Raw genomic sequence first — 27128 nt, 5'->3', positions numbered from 1 at the left:
AGGCTCTGGGCTGTCAGTGCAGAGCCCGACTCGGCTCGATCTCACGAACTGTGAGATCATGACCTGAGCCCAAACCAAGAGTCAGACGCTTAACTGACTGAGCCACCCAGGCGCCCCAGTTACACTCATTTGCAGATGAGAACCCTGAGGGCACTTGCTCAAGTTCACACAGCTAAAATAAGGAGAGGCACTCAAACTCAAGGCAGGCAGTATGCCTTTGACTCCAATCCACCAAGCTGTCTGGCCCTTGGCAACCTCCATCTCAGCCCGCACTCAGAGTCTGTTCCCGACCCCCCCACTGTTCTCTCTTCCGGACTCACTACTCCCCCCCCCCCACCCCCCAGCTCGAGCACCCCCCACCATCAAACTTGTTCTTAGAACACATTATCCATACTCAGGTACAAGTAGTGGACGACTTAGATTTCCCACGGGCAAATTACATAGTTACAAGGAACCGAAGATGTAAGCTTACAGGCCTAAACCCTATTGGTGGAATTTTAGGCATGAGCTAACCAGGAAAGGAGAAATACTGCCTATATTGCTGGCCAGAGGCCAAGTCTGTTTCCGTTGGCTGCCTTTCCTCCTCCACACTGCCAGCTTTGTCGCATTCGCCCCAGGCACCCCCCCCACACACCCTGCTTCTCTTGCCAGGTGAGCAGGCAGGAAGAGCACTGGCCCGGGTCAGGAGGCTTCTGTCACGGCAACAGCTCTGCCCCAATGGGCTCTGTGGCTTTAGGCAGCCCCTGGCACTTCCTGGGCCTCAGTTTCCCCTCTCTCCCAGAGTGGGGGAGGGGTTGGATGACCTTTTAGTTTCCTTCCAGCTCTGGACGTCTGCCTCTGACAGATGGGGCTGTCCGGTGCTTAGTCGTAGGAGCTCACACTTACAGGGCACTTACTGTGTTATTACTCACTCGATGATGATGTGCACACTGGGAGGCATTGTCCCCATTTTACAACTGAAGAAACAGGCCCAGAAGAAGTTAATTTGTTTGCTCAAGATCACTACTCCATTGCGGCATAAAATATTATCCCCAAACTTCGGGGTGTAAAACAACCAGCATTTATTCCGCGGGCCGGGAATTTGGGAAGGGCTCAGCGGAGCCATTCTTGCTGACGCGTCTCTCATGTAGTTGCCGTCAGATGTCACTCGGGCTGCATCAAAGTTGGACACCCAAGATCACTCGTGCATATGCCTGGGAGTTGATGCTGGCTGTTGGCGGGGGGCTCCGCTGGGCCTACGTGGCCTCTCTAGCAGGGGTGTCTCAGGGTAGTCAGGGTTCCTATGAGGAAGCTGACTTCTCCCAGGGTGCTTAACCCAGGTGAGCCAGGAAGAAGCTGCAGGAAACTTTCCGACTTAGCTTCAGAAGTTATGCATGCCACTTCTTCCGCATTCTACTGGTTACAAGCCAGTCACTAAGGTTGACCCAGATTTAAGGGGAGGAGACATAGACTCTACTTCTCAATGGGAGGACAGTCAAGGAACGTGCACACATGTTTTAAAGCCACCACAGTGACTCAGACGGTAAGTGGGAAAGCTAGAATCTGAACCTCCACGCGGGGTCTGAATGCTCAACCAGCCACACTGTCTACTTTCGACATTTAGGGCCTGGTTCCTGGGAGTCTCATGGCTGGTCAATCAGACATTCTTCATGGGTCCCTGATTCTCCTTCCCCAGCTCCAGGCCAGCCTTCCCTGACCTCTCTGTCGTCCTTGTGCCTTCTCTAAGGCCTCTGACTGCCGCCTTCCCTCTGTCTTCCTTCTGCCATGGTCTTAGGAGGTTAGCAGAGCAGTGGACAGAGCACCGGCTTTGGAGTTAGGCTGCCCAGGCTCCATATATATGATGCGTCAGATAGCGATAAGGGCTAAAGAGAAAAATAAAGCAGGGTAAGGAGGATTTGGCATTTCAGGAAGGGATGCTGCTACTTTCTAAAGGGCGGCGAGGGAAGACTTTACCAAGAAAGTGATGTTTGAGCACAGGTCTGTGAGAGTGAGCCACGCAGCTCTCGTGAGGGAAGAGTGTTTCAGCCAGAGGGAACAGCAAGGTCAGGACACTGGGTCTGGAGCCGAGTGAGCCAGGGGTGTGGTAAGAGGTAGGACAAATAGGGAGCAGAGCCAAAGGAGAGTTAGGACAGCATCCAACTTGGACTTTGACCCCAGAGTGAGATAGACCAAGGTGGTTTTTTTTTTTTTTTTTTTTTTTGGCAGAGGAGCAGCAGTCTCTGACTTCCATTTTTGACATCCTGATGCTGACCTTGAAGATGGAAGAGGCCATGAACAAGGACCAGAGAGCCGTTTCTAGGAGCTAAGAGCAGCTCCCAGCCAAAGGCCAGCAAGGAAACAAGGGTCACAGTCCCACAGCCATAAGAAACTGTATACTGCTAACAACCTGAGTGAGCTTAGAAGGGGCTTCTTCCCCAGAGCCTCCAGAGAAGAGCCCCATCTGGCTGATACCCTGTGAGGCCCCAAGCAAAGAACCCCATCAAATTTGCTTACACCTACAGGCCTGTACACTAATACATGGGTGTTGTTAAGCCTCTCAGTTTGTTATGCTGCAATAAAAAACTAATACACATGCTATCTTAACTTAATCCTCATGACCGTCCAAAATGGAGGGTCTCCCCATTATACAGATGAGGGAACAGGTCAGTGAGTTGAAGAGCTCTAGGCCACGCAGAAGGGTAGTGCCACAGCTGGGACTGAAACTCTGGGATCTTGCCACTTCCCCAGCCTGCTTTTGTAAAGAGAGTGTGAGGACATCTGGCAGGGGTCGGACATCCACGGCTTGCCTGGATGGGGACCTCAGGCCCCGGGTTAGAGAATGGAGTTCGGGTTTCTGATTAGGATTATGTTCATCCCGGGGGCTCTGAGTGTCTGAACCCAGGCGTATATGAGTCTGAAGACTGTGGGTCCCTGGAGGGGTATATGTGGCTGTGTCTGTCTGAGCCTGTGAACTTGGTCAAGTGGGTCCCACTGTGCGTACATCTGAGGGGGTCTGTGCGTCAGAATATACCCACCACCGGGAGCGACCGAGGCTATATGTCTGCGTCTGGGTGTGAGCATGCGTGTGCCCACTGAAGTGTGTTTGAGTGACTCTCTGGGTCTGTGTCTGAAGGTAACTGTGCAGGAGTCCGCCAGCGTTTGTGCACGTGTGAATCAGCATTGAGGGAGTCGATGATGGCGGGCACTGAGTGTCTCTGTGTGCAGGTCTGAGAGTGTGTGCCATCTGAGTGTACAAGTGTCTGTGTGTGTGAATTCTAGGACATCTGTAAGGAGTGTGGGTACGTGAGTGTTATGTGCCTGTCTGAATGTCTCTGCGGGTCTGTGTGGGATCTGGGGGTCTCCTTCTGTGACCAAGGGGTCCCTGTTTTTTGCTCTGTGTCTTGTCCCGTGTCCCCCCCCCCCCGCCCCCCCGTCTCCATAGGAGTCTGTTGTGTGTCTGTGGATGTATCTACCTCTGCAGGTCTTGTGTGAGAGTCTGAGGGTGTCTGTAGGTATATCTACCTGTGTGGGTCTCTGGAGTCTGTCTGAGGGTGTCTGTGGATTGATTCCGCAAGTGTCTCTATGAGTGAGTGAGCGAGTCTGTGGGAGCACCTGCCTGGGTGTGTGTGAGTCTGAGGGTGTCTGTGGTGTAGCTCGCACAGTGAATGCAGTCGTGTGGGAGCCTGTCTGAGCTCCTCTGCGGGTTCATGTGTTAATCTGAGGGTCTCCGTGGGAGGCTGAGCGCTGTGCGCCGGTGGCTCTGAGTGTGTCCCCTCTGAGCCTGTGTGTGCCCCGGGTGAGGCCTCTGTCGGTAGGTGACTGGACGCCTGCATCCTGGGCGAGTCTGAGGGCTGAACGTGGGGTTGGGACAGAGTGGGGGGGGGGCACGGCCCCGGGACTGGGGCGCAACCCTTCCCTTCCGCTCCTCTCGCGGGGCGCGCACACCTGCCGGGCTGGGGGCGGCGAGGAGGGGCCCCACCCGCGCCCTCCAGGCTCCCACGCCCCCGCGCGCGGCGCCCCCTCCCCCGGGCGGCGCCGATTGGCTGCGGCGGCCGCTCCGAGCCCGCCCCGCGCGGCCGGCTGGGGGCGCCGCGGGCCAGAGCGCTGCGCCGCCACCTCCGTCGCCGCCGCCGCTGCCACCACCACCGCCGCCGCCGCCGCCGCCGCCGCCGGGAGCACAGCGCGCCTCGGGCTCCGCGCGCCGCCCGCTCCCGGCCCGCCCGCCGCCCGCCGGCCCCACCGCGCCCGCCAGCCCCGCCGCGGAGCCCCGGCCTAGCCCCGGGCCGCCGCCACCACGCCGCGCGCCGTACTCCGCGTTAAGAATGGGGCGGCCAAGCTGCCCAAGCCGCCCGCCGCCGCCGCCGCCGCCGCCGCCGCGGCCGAGGCTCCGGGCGCCGGCGCCGGCATGGAGCGCTCGCAGAGCCGCCTCAGCCTGTCCGCCTCCTTCGAGGCGCTCGCCATCTACTTCCCGTGCATGAACTCCTTCGACGACGAGGACGCGGGTAAGCGCGCCGCCCGCCCCCGATCCCCGGGGCGGTGTGGGGGGGGGGGGGGGGCGGGGGCGGAGGTGGTCCCGGGAGCCGGGGCCGGAGGCCACCTGCCCGACCGGGTGCGCCCTAAGAGGGGGCCACTCTCTCCACCCCATTGGCAGTCCCGCTCGGGATACGCCCCCACCCACGAGGCCTCAAGGTCTAGAGCTGCGGTGCCTTCTAGCCTCCAGCTGTCCCCAGGGACCCCGAGCTCCTCTGCATTCACCCCTTTCCCGCAGGTGGGCCCGTGGGGTCGCCCGGACCAGCTCTTTTTACTCACCCGAGCCTGCCGGATGCCCCCTGTCTTGTCCCTGGATCCGACCTGCCGCCCTCCCTGAGCCTCCCGCCTGTGGTGCCCACTCCTCGAGCCCCGGGGCTTTGGCAGCCTCACCCCTGGGGCTCTGACGCGCCCCCCGCCGTTGGAGGTGGCGCGCAGACCTTACTTCTCCATCTTTGTCTTGCCTGCATCCAGAGGCTCCCTGGCCAAGACCCCCGCCCTGCGCCCAAGGCCTTGAGCGTCCCCATTTGTCTCTCCTCTTCTTCCCCCAGAAGCTGGGGCTCCGGACTCCTGGTTCCTATCAGACTGGGGCGGGCCGCGGGAAGACTGGCCGGGTGCGGCCTTTCCTCCCCGCTCGTCCTGGAAGGAGACGTAGGGCGGCGCCAACTCCTCACCTGCGCACCCTCCGGAGTGTGCCCGGCCCCTGGGTGCTCTTGTCCCTGGAGTAGCCCCTTTGGGTGGGCTGAACCCGGTCACCATCCGGCGGCCCGAACCTCGCGCTCCCGGGCCTGCGCGCAGCCTCAGCCAGAGCCCGAGGGGCGGGGAAATGTAGGGAAACCTGCTCTTTGGGGCCCTGGGATCGGGAAGAGGAACGTGAGGGCTCCGGATCTGTTTCCGCGGTGAAGTAGCGAATCCACCAACAGGTGGGGCAACTAGAGGGCTTGGGTGACAGTTCCCCAAAGAGTGCCAGATTGGGAGTCGGCATCAGGTTCCAGTCTTGCTTCTCAGCTTATTAGCTGTGACCTTGGGCAAGTCATGTCACTCCTAGCCTCCATATCCCCATCTGTAAAATGGGATGGCAGTCCCTCAGACACGGGGTGCAGTTAAAAATGTTTTCTGAAAATCTGATGTAACAGAAGCTGAACATCTGAGAGTGAGTTCAGTGAGAGGACAAAAACGAGAGGGGTGTAGGTGGTGGGGAGTAGCAAAATGGTTTCACGGACACTTTTGAGAAGCTGATGAAAATATGAACTGTCTCTTCAAAAAATACACATACGAACCATCCTCAAAATTTTGTCTGCAGTGTTAGGGAGTTTATGGGTCCTGCTTAAGACTCCCTGCTTGCAGAGACCCTTGTCTGGTCACCAAGTTATCTGGTGAGACATGGGATGGAGCTGTGGGTAATGGGTGCTCCTGTCCTCCTGCTGGAGCAAGAGGCAGGTGGAGAAAAGGTTCTCCAGAAGAATTTGTTGGCTAAGTGAATGGATGGGGGAGGGGGTGTGTGTGAGACAGAGTCCCCACAGACCTAGAGTTGGGAGTAGGGTAAAGACGGTTATTGCAAAACCATTGTACAGAATCACCATTTTATGGAAAAAAATAACCGAGGCTCAGAGGGTTAACTTATCCCTTGATGTAGCTGAGGGAGGTCATTATTCTGGCCAGGTAAGGAGGTATGGAGGGGCTGTGCAACACAGTGGCCTCCACTGGAGGAAATGAGGTTAGCATGAGGGCTGGGAGAGGGATCCCCACCAGCAGAAGTGAGATGATGCTTCCACCTTTCACTTAATGGTCAAGGACTCTCCTGAAGTTCAATAGGCTACCTGGTCTCAAGAGGCAGGTTGGGCAGGAGCATGGGTTTGGAGGTGCAGGGACAGGGACAATGGCAGGGACAGTTAGGTTTTTCTCCTAAGTCATATCCCATGTCATGGGTCAGACGCCTTGGTTATGATTGCTGGTTGCAGGCAAGTTGTTCCGATTTCGCTTAAGTCAGAATAGAGTCCTTGATGTTATAATAGAGATTTTTTTTTTTTTTAAAGATCCTACCTGATGTTTTTTTCCAGCAAGTTTCTTCAAATTCTTGTCTTGGACTCGGAAGAGACCTCGAAATCATCCTGTCCAACCCCTTTTTGAGCTCAAGTGGATGAGTGTATGTGTGTGTGTGTGTGTGTGTGTGTGTGTGTGTGTGTGTAACCCAAGGTCATCCAATGAGGTAGGCATAGAGCTGAGACTAAAATCAGGTTTCCAGTTCTCTTTCCAGTAAACTATTAGCCCTCTGTCTGAAAGAGGATTTTTTAAAAAAACTAAATCTAACTGTGTAGAAAATGGTTCCCAGGTGAGGAGGCCCCAGGGAACGGCTGCCAGCCAAGAGTTTGGTTTGGGCATCTTGGGCTCATTGTCTGCTCATCTTAAGGGATGCTTTGAGTTTGGGAGGGGGAGGGAGAAAGTCAAGTTTCATTTCCGGAAGACTAATGAGTGTCTGGTAAAAATCGGAAGTAGGAAACATTGTCTTGGTGCTTAATTTCTCTTGTTCTTCTCAAAGTCATTAATTTTCTCCTAAAAAAAGCCTTTTGGATTTATTCTTTTAGAACAGCACCGTGCTGAACTAATTTCTAAAAGCAGTTTGAATAATCTATCACATGCTAGACAGAGACTGCTTCAGTAGGAGGGCTATCAGAACTGGCTTCCCTCTGCCTTCCACTGCCCTGATCCCTCCTCCCCTGGCCCATGAATGCAGGGCTGTCCGATGGCTTAGAGGTGTGTCCCTGATGGCTTCTGGCTCATCTAGATGCCTCCTCTTTGATGCTGCTTCCAAATCCTATTGAATGCATCGTGTCCATCACCCAGGTTGAGCCAGAGCCATCTTCAGGGTTCACCTGCACCTTCAGCTGGTTACCTGAGAAACTGTGTGAGGAGAAGTCTATTTCATTAGTCTTAACTGGGCCAGAGTATTTTCCTGCATCGGGCTTGGGAGCCTTGGACATTTTGTGAGCATAGGAAGCTGCTCCTTCCTCCCACCCTGTTCTAGCCACCCTAAGGCTCAGGATGCTGGTCATTGTAGATTCCTAGAATTCTTCCCAAGGAGCATCTCTGCCCCAACCTTGCACTCTGAACTCATTTCTTATGCTGCTTTTGTCCCTTTTCCAAAGATGCTGGGGGCTTTAGAGAGACATGGACTGGGGGGCATTTTCCTGTACATACCTTCATTGCTCAGCCTCGCTGGCTCTGGGTTTGTAATTGGGGAGTTAGATACATGACCTCAGCTTTTTCATCTGAATGAGGGAGAAAGTAATAGTGTGGACTGCATAGGGTCAACATTTTTTAAATTATTACCTTTTTTTTTTTTTTTAATTTTTTTTTCAACGGTTTTTATTTATTTTTGGGACAGAGAGAGACAGAGCATGAACGGGGAAGGGGCAGAGAGAGAGGGAGACACACAGAATCGGAAACAGGCTCCAGGCTCCGAGCCATCAGCCCAGAGCCTGACGCGGGGCTCGAACTCACAGACCACGAGATCGTGACCTGGCTGAAGTCGGACGCTTAACCGACTGCGCCACCCAGGCGCCCCTAAATTATTACCTTTTGATAGGCATCCTCCTACACATTTTAAATATATTATTTTAATTCTTTTGTCATAGCAACCCTATAAAATTAACATTTAACATCCCCATTATCAGATAAGAAAACTGAGGCACAGAGAGTATTTGTTCAAGGTCACTCAGCCAAGAAGTGAGGGAGTTAGGATTTGAACTTGAGCAATCTGACTGAAACATCTATGCTTTTGATTATTACATTGTTTTTGCCATGCAAAGGGCTTAGTACAGTATCTGGCACCGGGTAGGCTCGCAATACCTGTTAGCTATTATCAAATTATCAAATAAGATTTGTTTCTGAGCATGGCTGTAAACTAGCATCTGTGGGATTCTCAAAATGTTAGCTTTCATAATTTTTGTAAGCTAATTTAATTGCATTGTGAAAGCTATTAAGGCAGAGTTGGGCCCTCTTTCTTGGCAGCGGTTTAAAGATGGGGATTTGGGGGACTTGCTTGTGGAACAAGAGGGTGGGGAGCAGTCCAGCTCCCTGTTTCCCTGTTCTTCCTTAACAGTTAATTTTCTTCACATCTATTGTCTTAGCCTTGCTACGGTGCATTGGGGCACTGCTGGGGAGTAAGGGTATCTCCACTTTACAATAAATACCAAAGGCGGTTGTTAACATCAGGGTCTGGAATTGAGGATGGTGTCCGTGAGTCTGACCAAGTGGGTTCGGCATCCAATTCTCCCTGGCCTGGGAGAAGGGCGGAGAAGCGGGAGCAGCCAGCTCTGATTTGCCCATAGGATGCTTCGATCCAGCACTGGAGAAAGTTGCCATGGCAACACCGGGCCGGCTACCAGTCCCTCGCTTAGCGGTTAGGGCCACATCTCTGGGCTGCAAAGCCCTTCACTGCACCGCCTTCTTCCGCTCAGGCCAAATCTGGTGGGTGGGGCAGCATGGTGGATGGGTCCCACAAACTAGTACCAAAGCCCACTCCCGTTGTTTTTGGAGAGGGGGAAATAGAGGGGTTTGTCTGAGTTTCTTCTCCTGGATTGTGGGGCGGAGATGCCTGTATCCTGCCAGTCAGATCCCGGCAGGGGGAGTTAGAGCTCTCATTCTTGCCCCCACCCCAGACACCTGGAAGGACAGCACTGGACCTCCTTCCCCACCCCCAGTCTACTCCATTTGGCAGAGTTTTCTTTCCCAGACCAAGTGCTAACTTTTGTCCTTGAAATTTGACCTGAGCTTTCTCTGAGAAACAAAACGTCCTGCTGTCCCACCCCTTCCCTCTGAGTTGGTGGGTGGGAACACAGTGCTGCAGCCTCAGAGCAGGACTAGGACTGAGTGGATAAGGGGGAAAGGTGAGGGAGAGGCCTTAAAATATCCTTCGGGATCAGGTCCACTTGAGGTGTGAGGCCGAGGTTTTGAAGCCTCCATTCCCACCCTTTTTTCTAGGGCAGGCCACTTTCTGTCCCCCTCAGTCCCCTCCCTCAATTTACCACCAAGTGCTGTAATCTTCTGTATGTTTGGGGAGTTGTGCAGAACTCTTCCAGATTTGGGTAACTGAGGCCTGGTAAAGAATTGAACCAATTTTTTTTCCATGGTTCATGTCACAGGGTGGGGTGAGAGTATGGACCCAAACTACTTTATCTGAGTCAAATTATCCTGAAAGAAGCATCTCAGAAGAGTCGGGTGCATGGGGATTCACTCCTTCCCCCACTACCCAGATCATTGCCCTGCAGAACTGCCTCGATGCCTTGAGAGCTCTTTCCTTAAATCCCTCTCCCTCAGATACCCCCCTTCCCTGTCCCCAAGCAGCCAGACTCATGGCTCCTGCTTCCTTGAGTTTGCAGTTGCCAGAGGCCTGTCTGGTTCTGTTTGGTGGGAAGCGGGAAGCGGGAAGCGGGAAGCGGGAAGAAGGGCTCCATCCACCTCGGCTCCCTCTGCAGGTGGCGCTCTGCCTCCCTCCCCACCCGTCCTCCTGGCAGGCTGAGTGAGGGCGGGGCGGAGGTGTGGAGGAGAGCGGGAGTGTGAGAGCGCCTCCGTGTCAGCTGACCTCTCCAGGCTCTGGGCCTTTTATTTTGCCTCCTCTTTTCATTTTGGCTTTGACAACCATCGCTTCAGCGTTTCTTTTAAGAATTGCTGGAGAGGTGCCAGTCTGGGCGATGTGCTCAAAAGGGTGCAAACACGTCCTGCGCTGTAACCTGTGCCCCCCACCCTGTTCCAGGGCTACTTGCAATCTCCCTGTCTTACTGTCACCCCCGTCTTACTGTCAGATCTCCAGTGCGGCAACCCCCCCCCCCCCCCGCCAGTCACCTGGAGTGACCACCTTGCAATCCACTGTCTCCCCTACCAGTTACTCCATGGGGCTAGCATTGGACTCCACTATGGCTCTGGGGCCTCAGGCAGGTCCTTTAACCTTCCTGAGCCTCGGTTTCCTCTTCTGGAAAAAGGGTTAAATATCCTGTCTAGCATCTCTTAGGGTTATAAAAATAAAATGATTGAAAGTCTTGCTTGGCTGTGCTCCGTGCTTTCCCTGATCTTACCGGATTCTATAGCAACCAGAAGGGTAGCTACTGTTACAGATGTACCCATTTTGCTGATGGGGAAAAGCCAAGAGGCTTAGAGTAGTTTAATGACTTTCTTGGGTTGCACAGTGGTGATTCACAAACTGAGATGTGTTTGACTCCAGAGGCCACCCTCTGCCTCTTGGCATGAAATGAGATTCCAGGTGGGAGAGGGCTGTGTATGCCCTGGGGGCTGTGCTCGTGCTAACAAAACAGCAAGTGACAGAGGCTGGGGTGTGGAGTCCTGTTCAGATTCAGATATGCCCCTCCAGCATCTGCCATTCCACCCCAGTCCACTGGATTGCCTTTCTGGCCATCATTTCCTGGATGATCCCCATCACGGGGCTGTGCCTGGCCTCCTTGAAGAATCCAGTTGTCTGCCCTGGCCCTGGGGGCCGAGCCGTCACCTGCCTCTCCAGACCGATGTAGGCCAGGGCTGGATTATATTTAACGCTGTGCTATTTCTACTTGACAGCTCTAGAGCGCCATCCCCCCTCCCCTTTCTCCTTCCTCCCTCCTCCCTTTCTGATTCACTCGGAAACTGACGTGGCTGATGTCAGTGCCTTATTCTTAGCCCCCGTAATTGTAACTGCATTTAGCAGTGCGCACTTCATTAACAGTTTCTGCGATGGGGGAGTGAGGTGACTGCGTGCCTGGGTAGGGACCTGGTGGGGGTGAGGAGGGGGCAGCTGCTGCAGGACCCCGGCCAGCTGCTGCTTCTGGATGGACAAGCTGGGTAGCTTCTAGGCCTGGCCTCCCAAGACTGGCACTCTTAGAAGGAACCTTGGAGAGCATCTAGTCCTTCCCTCATTAGGCAGGGAAGGAAACTGAGGCTCAGAGAGGCAGAATGGCTTGCCAGAGTCACATGTTCCAGATCCAGGGCTCTGGCCTCTGAGTCCAGGTTTTCTTCTTTGGCATTTACTTTTTCAACTAATATTTAACTAGCTGCTCAGTGCCAAACAGTATTCTAAGTGCTGAGGACATATGAGGGAACAAGGCAGACATGGTTTCTGCTCTCATGGAGTTATGTTCTGGGGTGGGGGAAACAGACAATAAACAGGAAGCAATTAAAATATAAGTAATTTCAGATTGTGTTAAGTGAAATGAAAAAAAAAACTGATGGGATAGAAGATAACAATAAGTAAGGTAGTCGGGGAAGACTCACTGAGGAAGTGACATTTGAGTTGCGGCCTAAATGATGAAGAGCCAGCAGTGGGAATCTGAGAGCGTAGAGTGATCTAGGCAGAGACAACCACTGGTGCAAAGGCCCTGAGGTCAATGTGAGCTTGGGTGTTTATGGAATAAAAAGTGTGGTTTCATAGAATGGATGAGGGGACACAAGGTCAGAGAAGTAAGCTGGGGACAGATCGCTCAACCTTGCAGACAGTAAAGAGTATCAGGTGGGGAAACCAGGTCCAGAGGGGGAAGAGAAAAGGCCCTCCATCTGTGTAAAGTCAGGGAGAGAAGCCAAGAACTCATGCCTCCTGAATCCCTGTCTATTTTATTCCTTAGACATGGGTGGCTGTGCCTTTAAATGCATCGCGTGGCTTCGTTTCACATTGTAGCTGGAGGGCACTATGGAGTCTGGGCAGGGCTCCTGCTCCGCCCTCCCTTGCATGCCCACCTCCCCTCCTTGAGTCTTACCTGACCCAGCTTCATAGCTCCTCAGGCTGATGTAGCCGTGAAAGACCCCAGGGAGCTTCTGTTTTGCGACAGAGAGAACATGGCTTTGGAATCCAACAGACCTGAATTTTCATCCTGCTTCTGCCACTTCTAAATTGTGTGACTTTGGGCAAGTGGCTTCAGCTCTCTAGGGCTCCATTTCCTCATCTGTACAATGGGGGAATAGTAAGTTCTTCAAAGGGTTATCATGAGGAATAAGTGGTGTGATGCCCAGGATGCACCTAGTCCAGAATGGGCATGTGGAATGAAGGTTTCCTCGGTTATAGGGATGAATGAGATCGTGTGTTCCATGCTGAGCGCATAATAGATGCTCTCTTAGGGGTAGCTGCTGCAGTTGTGGCTATTCCTGTCCGTTTCAGTGGGTCACAGTCACCTAAGGGGCTTGTTAAAACTCAGATTGCTGGGTGCCACCCCAGCGTGTCTCATTCAGCCTGGAGTAGAAGCTGAGACTCTTCATTTCTACCAAGTTCCCAGATGATGCTGATACCAATGCTGCTAGTCCAGTGACCCTGCCTTGGGAACTACTGGGTTAGAGAAAAAAGCTGGAGAGAAATGAAGGGTTCTTAACATAGGATGTCTCCTGGCTACCTGTGTCTTAGATGCTGGGACATTGGGCACCAAATTCAGTAGCTGGGAATAGTCTTCGGGCATTCCTGTCTCCAGCACATGGTCTCAGATCAAATGAGCCTCAGATGCTGCCCTGCTTTGTACCGGTTTAACGTGTGGGACCCCATAAATCCCTTTGGAAGTCATCTGTGTAAATGATAAATGAGTCAATGTGAATAACACATTGGGCCTTAATATCGTTTTGTGGGATATTGGATTCAGTTCTGGGGATTCTGAGGGGTTCAAGTCTTGTGCCTTTACCAGAGGGAACAGGACACAGTCCCTTTCCTGAATTGGAGAAAGGCAGGGCTATGTCTTAAAACCGGCAGGTTCATTTGAGGACAAGCCTCTGCTGGGAAAAAGTAAATCAAAGGAATCATCGATGTTGAGGGGCAAAATGCTGGGAAATGCTACCAAGGGAATTTACTGAGTCAGTTAATTTAGATGTGTCTAAGAAAAGGGTCTCTGGTAATTTTCTGAGGAAGGTTGAGATTTAGCTCAGGTTGGAGGTAGTGGGGGACAAACCTTATGATGTGATAAGATTCCCACCCAGTCCCATAAAACTCGGAGTCTGAAGACCAAGGCATTTACAAATAGTTTCCAGGTGGGACTTGTCTGAAACTGATGGGAAGGAGTCTCCGGGAGAGGGGGCTCAGGGACGGAAAGGAGGACGGGCTTTGGCTTTGAGTCTCTGCCATGTACCGGCTGTGTCTCTTGACTACGATATGTAACTCTTATGTGCAGCCTCATCTTTTGCAAAATGCAGTGAATAACTCCTACCTTGTGAGACTTAGAGGTAACGTACGTACTACCCATCGGGCATCCGGGAGATGGAAGCTACTGCCTTTCCAGCTACGGTAGACTGCCTGGGTGCAGAATGGGCGGGATGGGGGGGGGTGGGGGGTGGGGCCTCACACCCGGGGTTGGGACTCGTGGCTCTGCTCTGGTTTGCCGGCGTTCGCTGTGTGCTGAGTGGAGCCCAAGAGGCTGCACGAGGAATCAGGGAAGAGGTCTCCGTTCAGCCGCTGAATTTCAGCATCTTCTACAACCACTTCCCTTTGTCTTTGGGGCCTCAGAATGCCCATCTGCAGAAGGAGGGTCTGTTTAGGCACAACCAGAGTCTTCCAGAAAACAGAGGACACTTGTCCAGATCCTCCCCCCGCCCCCCATCTCCTCCTTTGCATTCCGACCCTGCTCAGCCCCTCTGTGGTCATTTTTATCCCCAGAGTATCCCACCTGGCACCATTTCTCTCTAGCTGGTCCTTGGCTGATTGGTCATTGAATAATTTTGAAAAGATTAAGTGCTATTTGGAGTAGGCAATAAATGCAGATGTTGGGGCATTAAAAATTTTTTTTGTTTATTTTTCAGAGAGAGAGAGAGAGAGAGAGAGAGTCAGTGCTGGAGGGGCAGAGAGAGGCAGAAAGAGAATCGCAAGGAGGCTCTGAGCTGTCAGCACAGAGCCCGATGTGGGACTCAAACTCACAAACCGTGAGATCTTGACATGAGCCGAAACCGAGTCAGACGCTTAACTGACTGAGCCACCCAGGCGCCCCTAGATGGTGCAGCATTTTAAAAGCACGCAAAGTATCCAATGAAAACTGTCCTGGATGCCTCCATCTTCTGACTCTCCTGCCCCGTCCCCAGGACAAACACTGTTTCCAGCTCTTTCTGCTGTTACCGATGATATGTTACAGTGAAAAAGCCAGACCTCACCAATGACACGCAAGGAAGCATCCGTCTCCATCCCTCCCACCTCAGCCACCCAGTCCTACTCCTAATACCATTGCGGTCTTTTAGGCTGCCAGCTTCTTCTTTATTTTCCAGTTAGCAGATTCTTATCTTTTTTTAAATGTTTATTTATTTTTGAGAGAGAGACACACACAGAGCACAAGCGGGGGGGAGGGGGGGAGGGAGATACAGAATCTGAAGCAGGATCCAGGCTCTGAACTGTCTGCACAGAGCCTGAAGTGGGGCTCAAACTCACAAACCGTGAGATCGTGACCTCAGCTGAAGTCAGACGCTGAACCTCCTGAGCCACCCAGGCGCCCCATCCAGTTAGCGGATTCTTATTAAGCACTTATGGTGGTGGTTAGCTCTGCGTCAGGCACTGTGAAGGTTTGAGAGTAGTCAGACTAGGCAGTGTAGCTTGGTGGGGTTTATGATGCAGACTCTGCAGCCAGATGGCCTGGGTTTGAATACTGGCTTTGCTGCTTATTGGCTGTGTGACCTTGAGCAAGTTACTTAACTTCTCTGAGCCTCAGTTTCCTTAATCATAAAAGGGGTTAATAATAGCTCCTCCCTTCCCTGAAGGTATGATGAGGATCAAATGAGTAAGTATTTGTAAAGTGCTTTGTAGAGAGCCCACACACAGCAAAACTGTGTCAAGAGTGTAAGCTATTACTATCTTGGAGCCCCCAAGCTGGGAGTCTCTCTGAGGTCATCTGCTCGTCTTCATTGAGGCCCAGAGAAGGATCGCCTGGTTTGGCCAAAGCCTCACAGCAGGTCTGTGGCAAAGCCAGGAATAGAGCTGATGTTTTTGGATTCCCAGCCAGGGCCTTTTCCTCTCCTGTGAGGTGCCCCAAGTGGCCACTGTGGACCCTGTCTGCACCTGAAGCTTTAAGTCCTCACCCTGCATCTCCAACACTCAGTGTCCCTGGCAATTGCTGCCTGGAGTTGCCTGGGGAGTGGGTGGGAGGATGTGTCACTAATTGGGGCCTGTAATGGAAATTAATTAGTTCCTCAGCAAATGTCTCAAGAAACATCTTTCATCTGCCTGGGCCCAACATCAAGACTGAACCAGGCGCCTCTGGGCCCCAGGCCAGGACCAACCCATCCCAAGCCATCTGGCCCCCGGAACCTGCCACTTCTGCCTAGCCTTTGTTGGGTGTGCTCAGTTCTGGGAGCGGGACCCCCACACTGGGAAGTTTGGCCCTGTTGGGAATCAAGTGGGTGCCACTAGCCCCGGAGAAACGAGCATGCGGAGTGTTCTTAGGCTCCTCCCAGGAGTCTTCACGTTGAAAAGAATGCAGGGGAGGGAAGAACTCTTCCTTCCTGTTGCTGAGCCTGAGACTTGGGCTCTTGTGCAGGTGATGTGCTGTGCAGTCCTTTCAGGGGAGGCCTGTAAGAGGGATGCATGATGGGCAGGAAAAGAGGCAGCTAAAGGTGGGCACTCAGCTGTGGGCTAGCCTCAGCCTGATTTGTGGGAAGCTCTAGGGAGCAGGTGGCATTGCAGAGTTGACCGGCCTCCTGCACTCCCATATCAGTCGGTCATTGGCAGTGGGCAGTCCCCAAAGGTCAGGACATAACTCTTGTGGGGCAAGGCAGCTCCCATTAGCTAAGGGCAGTTCTCCAAAGAAGGGGCAGCTGTGAGCCAGGACCTGCAGCTACTCACAGCAGCTATGGGATGGCTGTCCTGCTTGGTGAAGGTGATCTGGCTAGGCTGGATCCACCCGCTGACCGTCTGGAAACTTCTGGCTGAGCAGTGTCCACCCCTAATTCAGGTCACCCTCTCCACAGCCCCACAAGGTGTGTATGATGATCATGGTAGGTGGGCTGGAAGAATCAAGGATCTGGATGGACTCTTGACTTGGCCACGGTCACACAGCTAGCGAAGGGTAGGACAGGGCTTCAAATCCAGGTCTGCCTCCAGCACTTACGGTCTTTTCCAACATTCTGTACTGCGTTTCATTTTTTTCGTGAATGTATTTGTATGTTTCATGCTTCTTAGTGGGCTTCTAAGTACCTCTCTGAAGGGTGTCTGTCTTGATGTTCAAGCCCTTTGGGTTTGACAGAACATTTTTGCCTGTTTGAATTCACCTGATCTTCTTGGAAAATTGACCCTGTTTCCAGAGAGGTGGGCAAAGGCCCCCATAGGCTGCCTGAAGAGAAGGGTTAAGGGATAGCAGATTTGTCATGGAATGAGCCCTGGATTTGAGACCCCATTTCTGCCAGTTTGCCGATTGAACGACCATGGGCTCCTCTTTGAGCCTTGCTTTCCTCTTTGGACGAACAAGTCCATGGCTGTAAGCCACAGGAAACCCTGAAGGTATTCTAATAATACTGCACATAGCAAGGACTTGGCAAGGTTTTGACTGGGGTGGGGGTGGGGAGTTCAAAACCAGAGCTGACCTCTGCAGTGTGTGTGCAGGGAATAGTCTCACATTAAGGCCTGCAAATGGGCACAGTGTCACCCTGCTGTCCAGGGTGCCATTCACCAGGGTGCCATTCTGGTGCTTCCCCCAGAAGCAGTTCCTGAAACAAGGCTTTGAATAAGTATTAGGATGGACCACATGAAATTGCCATTTTTAGGAGTCAAACAGTCGCATAGCAATTGTACACAGTTTGTGTGGTTCACAGAGGTGATCACTGAAAACTTCAGGAGAGGTGTGAGAGAAAGTGAGTTAGGGAACGAAGTGGTATCAGCCCCTGACTGAGGGCAAGCAGGGTTAAGTCTTGCTGGGGGCTTCTGGAAGATTGTATAAAGGGACAGACAGTGGTTATTTTAGTCTTTGTGGACCATAAGGTGTCTCTTACCACTGCTGTTACACAGTTGGAGCTCGAAAGCAGCCAGAGAGAATATGTAAATGGATGAGTGAGGCTGTGTTCTAATAAAACTTTATTTACAACAATAAGCAGTGAGCTAATTTAACTCCTGGGTGGTAGTTTGCAGACCCCTGGAGTAGAACAGGCACCCCGGTTATCCCACCCAGGGGTGAGGGAGCTGGGGTATGTATACAGCAATTCCTGTCAGTCAGTGGTTGAAGGCCGTGGGGGTTGGACTGGGGAGTATTTGTTGCTGTCCTTTCCCGCCTGCCACAGGTGGTAGCCCTCAAGCTACAAAGTCTAGTTTCTGGCAACAGGAAGTCAGGCCAGTGGTCACTGACGGTAGTAAAGATCCAGGACAGGGGACCAACAACATCGCTTATGCCAGTTTTGGGGGATGGCTGTGCTTGGAAGAGTGTACTGGAAAGAGAATGGCAGAATGAACAGGAAAACACATTTTGGGGGGGGAGGGGCAGATTATTTTTTAACTTCTTATTTCCAGGCTTTCCAGCCATTTGTTACTTTTAGGCAAAAACTGGCTCCTCCATTCTTGGCAGTCTAGTTTGCGTTTTCTACCTCCATGCCTCTGCTTCAGCGGTTTCCTTTTCTGGGATGCCTTCCCCCTCCTCCTTCAGGGCTCCAATGCCACCGCCTCCAGGAAGTACACTTCTCTTTTCTCACAGGGAGTTGATCACTCCTCCTGGGCAATCACAGCACTTTTCTCTCTCACAGGCGGTTGCAGAATGTGGTTTCTGTCATTTTTCTACTGCCACACCAAGAGCTCCTCCGGATCAAGGACTGTGTGATTCCCTGTCTGTATCCCACCTCAGGGGCATTGATTTGGGAAAGGTGGAGCTGAATCCCAAACCCCTCCCTCCCTCCTATGCTCCCTACCACCTCCGTTTCTCCCCCTCTTTTCTGCCAGTAGTTGCTGTTGGCAAGGCCCTGTCCTAGGTGCTGATGACCCAAGAAAAACCCAGTCTTAATCTGTCCCTTAAACTCTCATGGAGTTTACTGTCTGGTGGGTGGAAGGGCTAGGCATTAGATTACCCAAAGGAATAACTAATAATTTGTTCACTACTGTGGTAAGTGCCGTACGGGACAAGTGGGGGGTGCCAGGAAAGGCTCTGGCTGGGAGAACTGACCTGCCCTGGGTTGGGGGGTGCAGGGAAGGGGCCAGCTAAGCTGAGATCTGAGGGATGAGCTGGCCAAGTAGGGGAAGGGGGACCCGAGACAGGATGCCATCCATATGCAGAGAGGACAGACTTGGAAGTCAGCTAAGGGAGTAAGGGGTCGAATCCTTGATTCTCTCAGTTTGTATGGCTGTCTCCCCTTTTCTCCTCTTTGCTACATAAATGGGAGATATTAACTGTAATTGCTACAACATGGCAGAATTATGGGTAGTTTGGTCTTTTTTTTTTTTTTTTTTGTAGTTTCCAAATTTTCTACAATGGATATGTCATGGTGAAAATTGAGAGCTTTAGTCTGGAGACCTATCCCCACTGGTAGTTGTGTGACCTTAACCATGTCATTTAATCACATGGTGCTTCTCCTTCCCTCTCTGTAAAATGGGAAGAATATAGTGATGATTTACACGCAGCGCCCATCGCATTCTGACACTTCACCTCCATTCACTTATTCAAGCCTTACAACTACCCTGTGAGGTAGATACTATCAATATGCCTGTTTAATTGGTGAGGAAACAGGCACAGAGAGATTAAGTACATTGCCCAAGATCACACAGCTCATCAGAGTCAGAGGCAGGATTCATATCCAGCTGTGTGACTCTAAAATCTGAACTTAACCACTTGGCTATACTACCTACCTCTCAGGGTAGGAATGAGAATTAATGAGAGGACATCTGTCAAGCCCTTAGCCCTTAGCATAGTGTGTGACACATAGTGCTCTGTAAATATTAGCTCATGTTATTATTAGCAGCTGTGCAAAGGCCCTGTGGTGGAAGGGGGACATGGTGTTTTGAAAACCCAGGGAAGGGAGCATGTGGTTGGCCAAGTAGCAGGACTAGACCATACTAGATCTTTAAAGTCAAGAATCCTGGACTTACGGACAGTTGAGCCCCAGTTGGGTTTCTCAAGGGAAGCCACAGACTCAAATCTGGGGTTTGCAAGGACTTGTCTGGCTGCAGGTGGGAGCCAAGAGGCCCTGGGATGACTCCTTTTGGTTTTAGTGACTTTCCCCAAATGGGTCTGACCATTCCAGCATTGAATCCTCAGACCATGGTGATGATGATCTTCGGGTGTCTCGGCTGGCTGTGTGGGCTAGAGTGCAAGACACAAAAAAGTCAGGAGTGTGTCACCAGGCTGGTCTGGTGATGCTGGGAGGCTGGGAAGTGCCAGTTTGAAGGCAGGAACAAATTACTCTCCTGGAGATGAGGCCGGGCCAATTCCTGCCGTGTTACATTATTAAATTTGTAATCTTCGTTCTAATACTTCCCAGCAGTGAATAAGAACCAAATTTAAAATGCTGGCTTTACATTTCTGGAATGAAGCTCTTTGTCAAGAACTCTTGAAACCCATAATTTCTCTCCAGAGGTGAATGTCTATGTCTTTAAAAAAAAAAAATTAAAATTAAAAAATAAAGGAAAACCACTGTTTCGGGTAATGGTTGCACTTGAAGGGTTGTCTGAAACCCCAGCCCTGACCAGGAATTGGGAATAGGGTCTGTATGTCTCCAGGCCCAAAAAAGAGCTCAAAGTAGGACAGGGCCTACAGATACCCAGGGCTGCCCCAAAAATTTAAACCCCTAAATCTGGGCCTTGCCTGAGAAAAAAGGTGACAGAAGCCTCATGTTCACCTCACCACCCCCCACCCCAAGTAGCTGACAAATTCATTGATTTTTGAAAGGGTTTGGTACAGATCGGGCCACAGTCCCCCAAAGAATGGACCTATATCAGGCCGTGCAGGTTTTCTCATGACGTGTGGTGAGTGGTGGACCTGGCTGCTGGTGCAGCCATGGGCTGTACTGCCTCTGTACCTGGCCAGCAGGGCCCTAGTTTGGGGCCCGCAGCATTACTAGGCAGCTCTGTGGCCCTCCTCACTGGATGGGGAGTCTATGCATGAAGGGGATATGCCCCCCTGGACCCCTCTTTCTAGGCCATATTCTAGGTGTTTGGGACCCTTGAATTTTCTGTCCAAATGGCCCTGAGTCTCCTTATGGGGTCTGTGCAGACCCCTTCCCTAGGTCCATCCTCCCGAGGGTGGACTCTGCCCATCACTGGTGTCCTGATAAATGGCTCCAAAGTGGCTGTTTGTGGAAGTGAGAGCAGAGCACAGATGTGCAAAGTGGGCCCCTTTATATGTGGGGGTGGGACTGAAGGGAAGAGGCAGGCTTCAGCTGAGGACCCGCTCTCTCCTCATTCCATATTCAGCCATGGAACACTGCGGATTCTAAATTTGAACCTGTGCTGGCCTTCAAGGTCATTATGGAGGTATATTTGTCAGAACAGAAGGATAGAACATATTTTATTCAGTAGCCTAATTTATAACTTTTAAATATTTAGAGCAAGTATGAGGGCCTCCATTGTACTCTTGCCCTGGGCCCCACAATTTTAGGGGCCCTTTCTTTGTGTCATTCTCTGAACCAAGAGTGAGAACCGCCCAGGGATGGCCCTTCTGTTCATAGTCCCATTTGCAGTACACATGGCTTACAAGGTACCTTTGTGCATATTAGAGAAAGGCACTCTCACCCCCACCCTGGGTGATAGAATAAAGAAATGGTGGGGCGCCTGGGTGGCTCAGTTGGTTAAGTGTCCAACTCTTGGTTTCAGCTCAGGTCATGATCTCATGGTTTGTGAGTTCAAGCCCCACATCAGGCTCTGCACTGACAGCACAGAGCCTGCCTGGAATTCTCCCTCTCCCTCTCTCTCTGCGCACCGCCCCCTTCCCGCCGCCCAAATAAATAAATAAACTTAAAAAAATAAAGGGAATGGTATGTCCTGTGGAAGGATGAATTAGAAAAAGGCCCCTCCTTCTCCAGTGCCAGCTTGGTGTCCCGCTTGGCAAGGGAAAACGGGCTGTATTTCTCTCCTGGGCCCAGCCTCAGTTGGGCATTTTTGTGCAGGTAGATGCTTGTCCAGTAGTCTCCAGGGCCCCACGAACCTGAACCAGAGGGGAGCCATGGGCAAGACCAGAGGGAAAGTGCTGACACTCTGGGATCCCAAAATAATCATTAAGTCATTTTACATTTTTTAAAAAGTTTATTTATTTTTTTTAAGCGAGAGAGAGCATGCACACAAGCAGGGGAGGGGCAGAGACATGGGGACAGAGGATCTGAAGCCCCTCATTTTTCATTTTTAATAATCATCCTCATCATGGGTTGCCTGGGTGGCTCGGTTGAGCATCTGACTTTGGCTCAGGTCATGATCTCTCACAGTTTGCGGGTTGGAGCCCCACCTTGGGCTCTGTGCTGTCAGCTCAGAACCTGGAGCCTGCTTCAGATTCTGTGTCTCTCTTTCTCTCTGCCTCATCCCCCACTTGCACTCTGTCTCTCTCTCTTCAAAAATATATAAACATTAAAAAAATAATCACCCTCATCATGATGGTAAATGTTTATTTTTTTTTCATACATGCCAGGTACTCTGAACAGTTTACCTGGATTATCCTATTGAAACATCAGAATATGAAGGTGGCAAAATTGTCATACCCATTGTACTGATGAGGAAACTGAGGCTCAGAGAAGATAGGTTCTTCTTTGGCCCAAGGTCATTCAGTAGTAAAGTCAAACAGGCCTGCCTGGCATGTGAGTCTGTTAGCTTAACCACTGCTCTGCACTGCCCTTTGTGATTTTTGAAAGCATTCTTTATGCAGCCAACATATTTACTGATCCTTGCTCCAGTGTGCTGGGTACTTGAAGGTAGGACAGGGGCCTCCCTCAGCCGAGAAGGAGAGAGGAGCAGAGCAGATAACTGGGTGACCCCATTGAACAGGGGGTGTGAGAAGCTGTTTACCAGGCTGTGTAGTCAGGGAGGAGCTTCCTGTGGTTTCTTGATGTCTGGGGGTTGGGGAGGTAGGGTAGGGAAGGTAGGTGCCTCAGGAGGATGTGGGGCCAGAAAAGAAGTGAGTGGTTAAGAAAGGCTCTAGTGCCCTGGCCCTTCGTGGAGACTAGAGCTCTGTTGTCCTCTTCAGGCCTCCTGGGCCCTTGCCGAGAGGGGCGGGACTCACTGCCCACCCCCAGCCACCATCCTTTGCAAAGGTGGAAAAATCATTTGCTGTGGTTTTGGCTGGGACGATTTGGGACCTGGCCCTCTGAGCCCTCCCAGGCTGGCCCAGTCCCTTCATGGGGCTCCTGCTACACTGGGAGTGGTAGAGTCACCACTTGGCATTTTAATTTTTTAAAACAATATTGTGCGTTCACTAGTTACAGACACTTGTACAGTTACACTAGCTGACATTTCCGAGCACGTACCACATTCCAGCTGCTGTGCTAAGATTTTACATGCGTTACCTTGTACAGTCTTCAGTCCTGTTGCTATTCCCAGACTCCCCCCAAGGTCACAACCTAGCAAACAGCAGGGTCGGTTTCCTTGGGTCTAACATCCTCAGTCTGTGCTATGTGTCCCCATGGTGGAGATTTTGAGAAACATGCAGAGAAAGCACACAAAAAGAAAATAAAGATGCCTCCGATTCTGTCATCCAAAAGCAGAATGTTTTAACCATTGGGGCTGTTTGTCTCCAGTTGTGTGCGCGTGTGCGTATGTGTGTATGTGTGTGTGCAGGAATGTGTGTTTAAATCAAGGCAGGGTCATGCTGTGGTAGTGTTTTTGTAAACTGAAGCCACTGTTTAAAAATCACCTTAAAAGGACCTTCGCAGGCTGGTCTCCACAGGGACACTCTGATTTCTAGGATCAGGTCTAGAACCGTATGATTCGTCTGTAGACCACAGACTTGCCAAGGCCGGCCCAGGGACAGCACAAAGGCAGCTCACCCTAATAGCCACGGTTCATTTCTGTTCCTGCTTTTCGCTCTTGTTCTTGTAAAAGATAAATAAATAAATAAATTTAAAACTGACAGACTTACCCAGGATTTTATTCCGTGCCTGGCCCCGCATTTAAATGCGAGAAGCAGAAGGCTTGTGAGCTATAAATAGCCCAGGCCGTTTCTGAACAGTGGCAGGGAGAAATTGTAGGTTCTGTTTCCTCCCAACCTGGTGACCTGGATTACTTCCTTCCTGCCTCCGTTGCTTTCCTCCCCGCCTCCTCTGCCCATCCCTCATGGAGCACCGCAAGGGCCTCTCGGCAAGAGTGCAGCAAGCACCCAGGCCAGGCCCCGGGTGCCCGGCACATGGACTTGAGTGAGCCACCAGCCCCATCACAGCCTGGGGTGGCTCAGATGCCACAAATACAAACCTTGTCATTGGCAAGCCCAAAGAGGGGTCCCTAGCTCTGGGAGTGGGGAAAGGTGTCCTGGAGGATGGGATGCTGGAGTTGGGAGGAGGTGGCTTGGGAGGAGGCGGGGCGAGGGGGGCGGGTCTCTGGGGCCACACAGGTGCTTGGCGCCCAGCAAGATTTCGTTGTTCTTATTAAGCGATTGCATGCTTCTTCAGGGCACATCCTAGCTTCCTTTGGTGGCTCCCATGGCTTCTAGCATCCCAGGATCTTGGGTGAGGAGGGCACTCAGCATTTCACTAGTCCAATGATTCCCAATCTGCTGGGTACGTGTTTTCCATCTGATGGCAGGATCTTGAGCTCCAACCCAGACTCAACTAAAACTTTCAGATAGGACCCAGAAATCTATTGCTTCAGAAGCTCCCCAGGTGATTCTGATGTTCAACCACATTTAGGATTTGCCATACTGATCTAGTCTCCATCTGGGGACTGCCTTGGCCCCCTGTCCAGTCTCCCTTGGATGACAGTGAGGGAAGTCATAACCTCAGGGCAGTTCCTCCCATTGACAGGCAGCTCGACTGCAGAATGTCCTTCCTTTGTGCCCAGAGTCACCTTCACCATTAATCCTAATACAATGATGATACTGAAAATCAAATTTGTACAGCCCTTTGTTGTCTGCAAAATACTTATTTAATTTGAGAGGCAAAACCTCCATAGATTTTAAATTCAGAGAGACCTGCATTTAAACCTTCCCTCTTTTTTGTCCTACCCTACTGGATGTGTCCTTAAACAAATGAATCTCTCCATGTCTCAGTGTCCTCGTCCCTTAAGTGGAGATGATAATATAGTATCAGGTCATTGGAAGGATCGAGTAATGTGTGATATGGGCTCAGGACAGGAGTAAGGCACCTACTTCATCATCATCATCATAATCATTATTATCATTACTACTGTTATTACGTGAGACATTTACATTCAACATTTAGAGTGCTTGATACGTGCCCAGCCCTACTGTAGGTGATGTGGTACGTGGTGAAAAAGTTCTCACTAAACGGCAGTCACCATCAGTATGGTTAGTGTTATTGAACCTTACAAATAAGTTGCTGGAGCAGGTGGCAAAATCGCGCACCTTTTACTGGTAGGAAGATGAAGCTCAGAGGGTTGGAGGAGTTCCTCAGGTGATAAGAGACGGGAAAAGAATTAAACTGTGTCTTCTGCTAATTCTTTTTTCTCCCACCATCAGCAGGCTTTTGCATCAGACCCTATGGGAAGGAAGGAGGGAGGAGAGAGACAATGTGCACAGGGTTAAGTGCCCCCCACCACACACACACTTTAGCCCCCATGATTTCCCTGGTTCTGGGCAGTTTAGGGACAGCTGTGTAGTCTTTTATTTTCTTCCTCCACAGTATTCCACTGGAAAAATCTAGTTACGGTGCCTTTGAGCATCTTGCAGGGATAAAGGAGTCCTTGGGGAGAACTGTAGGGCCTCGCTGCTCAGCTGGCTCTCCTGGGTTGGATTCGTAGCCTGATCGGGGCTCGGGTCTTCAGATTTGCTCTGGCAGCTTCCGGTGCAGCCGACACCTTGTCCACTGTCCGCAGTCCCCACTCCACCCTGAGTCACTACCCGGTGCCCACTGCATTGCTTCCCTGAGTCCAGGTCTGACTCATTTGTTGGGTCCAAGGCTGGCCCTGGCCGGCTTCGGAGTGTCCCCTACTCTCGGCCTCCGAGCTGTCCCGGCAAGGTGAGCAGGCATTTCAGGCACTGAGTTCTCTCTCCCAGGGGGCTGCCGTTCAGCCTGATCTGGATGAAAGGCCCTGTCTCCTGGGAAAGAAACCACAGACATCAACAAGAAATGAGAAACTCTGTAGTTAGAAGAGGGTCCCTGTAGTCAGACATACAGGTGTGTTTGTTGCTGGCAAGGTGGGTCCCACGCCAGTGACTTCCGTGTCTTTAATCCTATATTAGATGTGGATCTAAGCTTCCCTCCTGTGAGCCTTTCTCTGAGATCACTTGCTTTCTTGTACAACCTCAGCTGCCCTGTTCCTGCCTCCCCTTCCATCCACTTCACCGATCAGGCAAATCTCATTTCTAGGAACCTCTGACAGTGGAAAAATCCTGGGTAAGGAGTCAAGAGACTGAGTTCTAGACCAGTGCTGTCCAGTAGAAATGTCTGTGATGATGGAAATGTTCTATATCTGTACTACCCAAAATGGGAGGCACTAGCTACATGTGGCTGTTCAGCACTTGACATGTAGTTAGTACAACTGAGGAACCAAATTCTTAATTTCTAAAAGTTTTAATTAAGTGGTCACATGTAGGTAGCGATTACTAGGGCAACACAGCCCTAGACCCAGCTCTATATGTGCTGAGCTGACACCTTGAGCAAGTTTCTTCCCCTCTCTGGGAATATGAGGGGGTGCAGTTAGAGACACCAGATGGAGACTATCTGGAGTAGAGACTGAGGTCTGGGGTCAGCTAGATCTGAGGTACATTCCAGCTCTGTCAAAAACCAGCTGTGTGTTCTTGGGCAAGTCACTTAACCTCTCTGTGCTTCAATTTCCTCATTGGTAAAGGGGGCATAATAACAATCATCTCACAGGGTTTACATGAGACTTACATGGGATAAAACAAGTCTACAGGTGCTTCACTCCTGGTAAGCTCTTGACAAATAGAAATAGTTTTACCTGGGATCCTATAAGAGGAACCCATGTTCTCCTGCTTCTTTGGACATCTCTGGCAATTCTGCTTTTGCTACAAATGTTTAAAATGCGCTTACTTTCAGGGCAGAGGTTTATCACCTTGAACCTATTTTTTTAAGTTTATCCATTTTGAGAGAGAGAAAGCATGAGTGGGGTAGGGGGGCAGAGAGAGAGAGAGAGAGAAAAAATTCCAAGTGGGCTCCATGCTGACACAGTGCAGAGCCTGACACAGGGCTCAAACCCATGAAACTGTGAGATCACGACTGGAGCTGAAATCAAGAGTCGGACACTTAACTGACTGAGTCACCCAGGCGCCCCTCACCTTGAACCTCTTGAAATTATGTGTAAGTCGTGTCATTGTGCATCTGTACTTTTTTCTGGAGAAAACCAGGATTTTTTGAAAATAGAGGTAAACAACTTTCAAAAGATATTCATAGGAGTCCAAGAAATGTAAGAACTCGGAGAGGGAAAGAAACTGTACTCATGGTACTTGTGCAAAAGGCTGGTATGTTCGGGAAGACAGAGGATTCTGGCCCCAGATTGCCAGTATTTTTGTCCCAACCCTGCCATTTCCAAGCTGCATAAATCTTGCTGAACTTTAGCTTCCCCATCTGTAAAATGGGGATAAAATAGGGCCTCTTTCGTGTGTTGC

General features: G+C 51.3%; 1 protein-coding gene across 2 annotated transcripts in view; it reads left to right on the top strand.

The window, feature by feature from the left end:
• The first annotated feature begins 4130 nt into the window (after positions 1-4130).
• The window catches only part of RIMS4 (regulating synaptic membrane exocytosis 4), a 63870-nt gene continuing 40872 nt past the window's right edge, over positions 4131-27128 (top strand). For both annotated transcript variants that reach the window (XM_058685740.1, XM_058685739.1), the window contains exon 1: positions 4131-4481. In XM_058685740.1, the coding sequence (XP_058541723.1) occupies positions 4385-4481 (97 nt within the window). In that variant the 5' untranslated portion in view covers positions 4131-4384. The remainder of the gene's footprint in view (positions 4482-27128) is intronic.

The sequence above is a fragment of the Neofelis nebulosa genome, chromosome 9, assembly GCF_028018385.1.
Source record: "Neofelis nebulosa isolate mNeoNeb1 chromosome 9, mNeoNeb1.pri, whole genome shotgun sequence".
Classification (NCBI taxonomy): Eukaryota; Metazoa; Chordata; class Mammalia; order Carnivora; family Felidae; genus Neofelis; species Neofelis nebulosa.
This window is presented reverse-complemented; position numbering and strand designations above follow the sequence as displayed.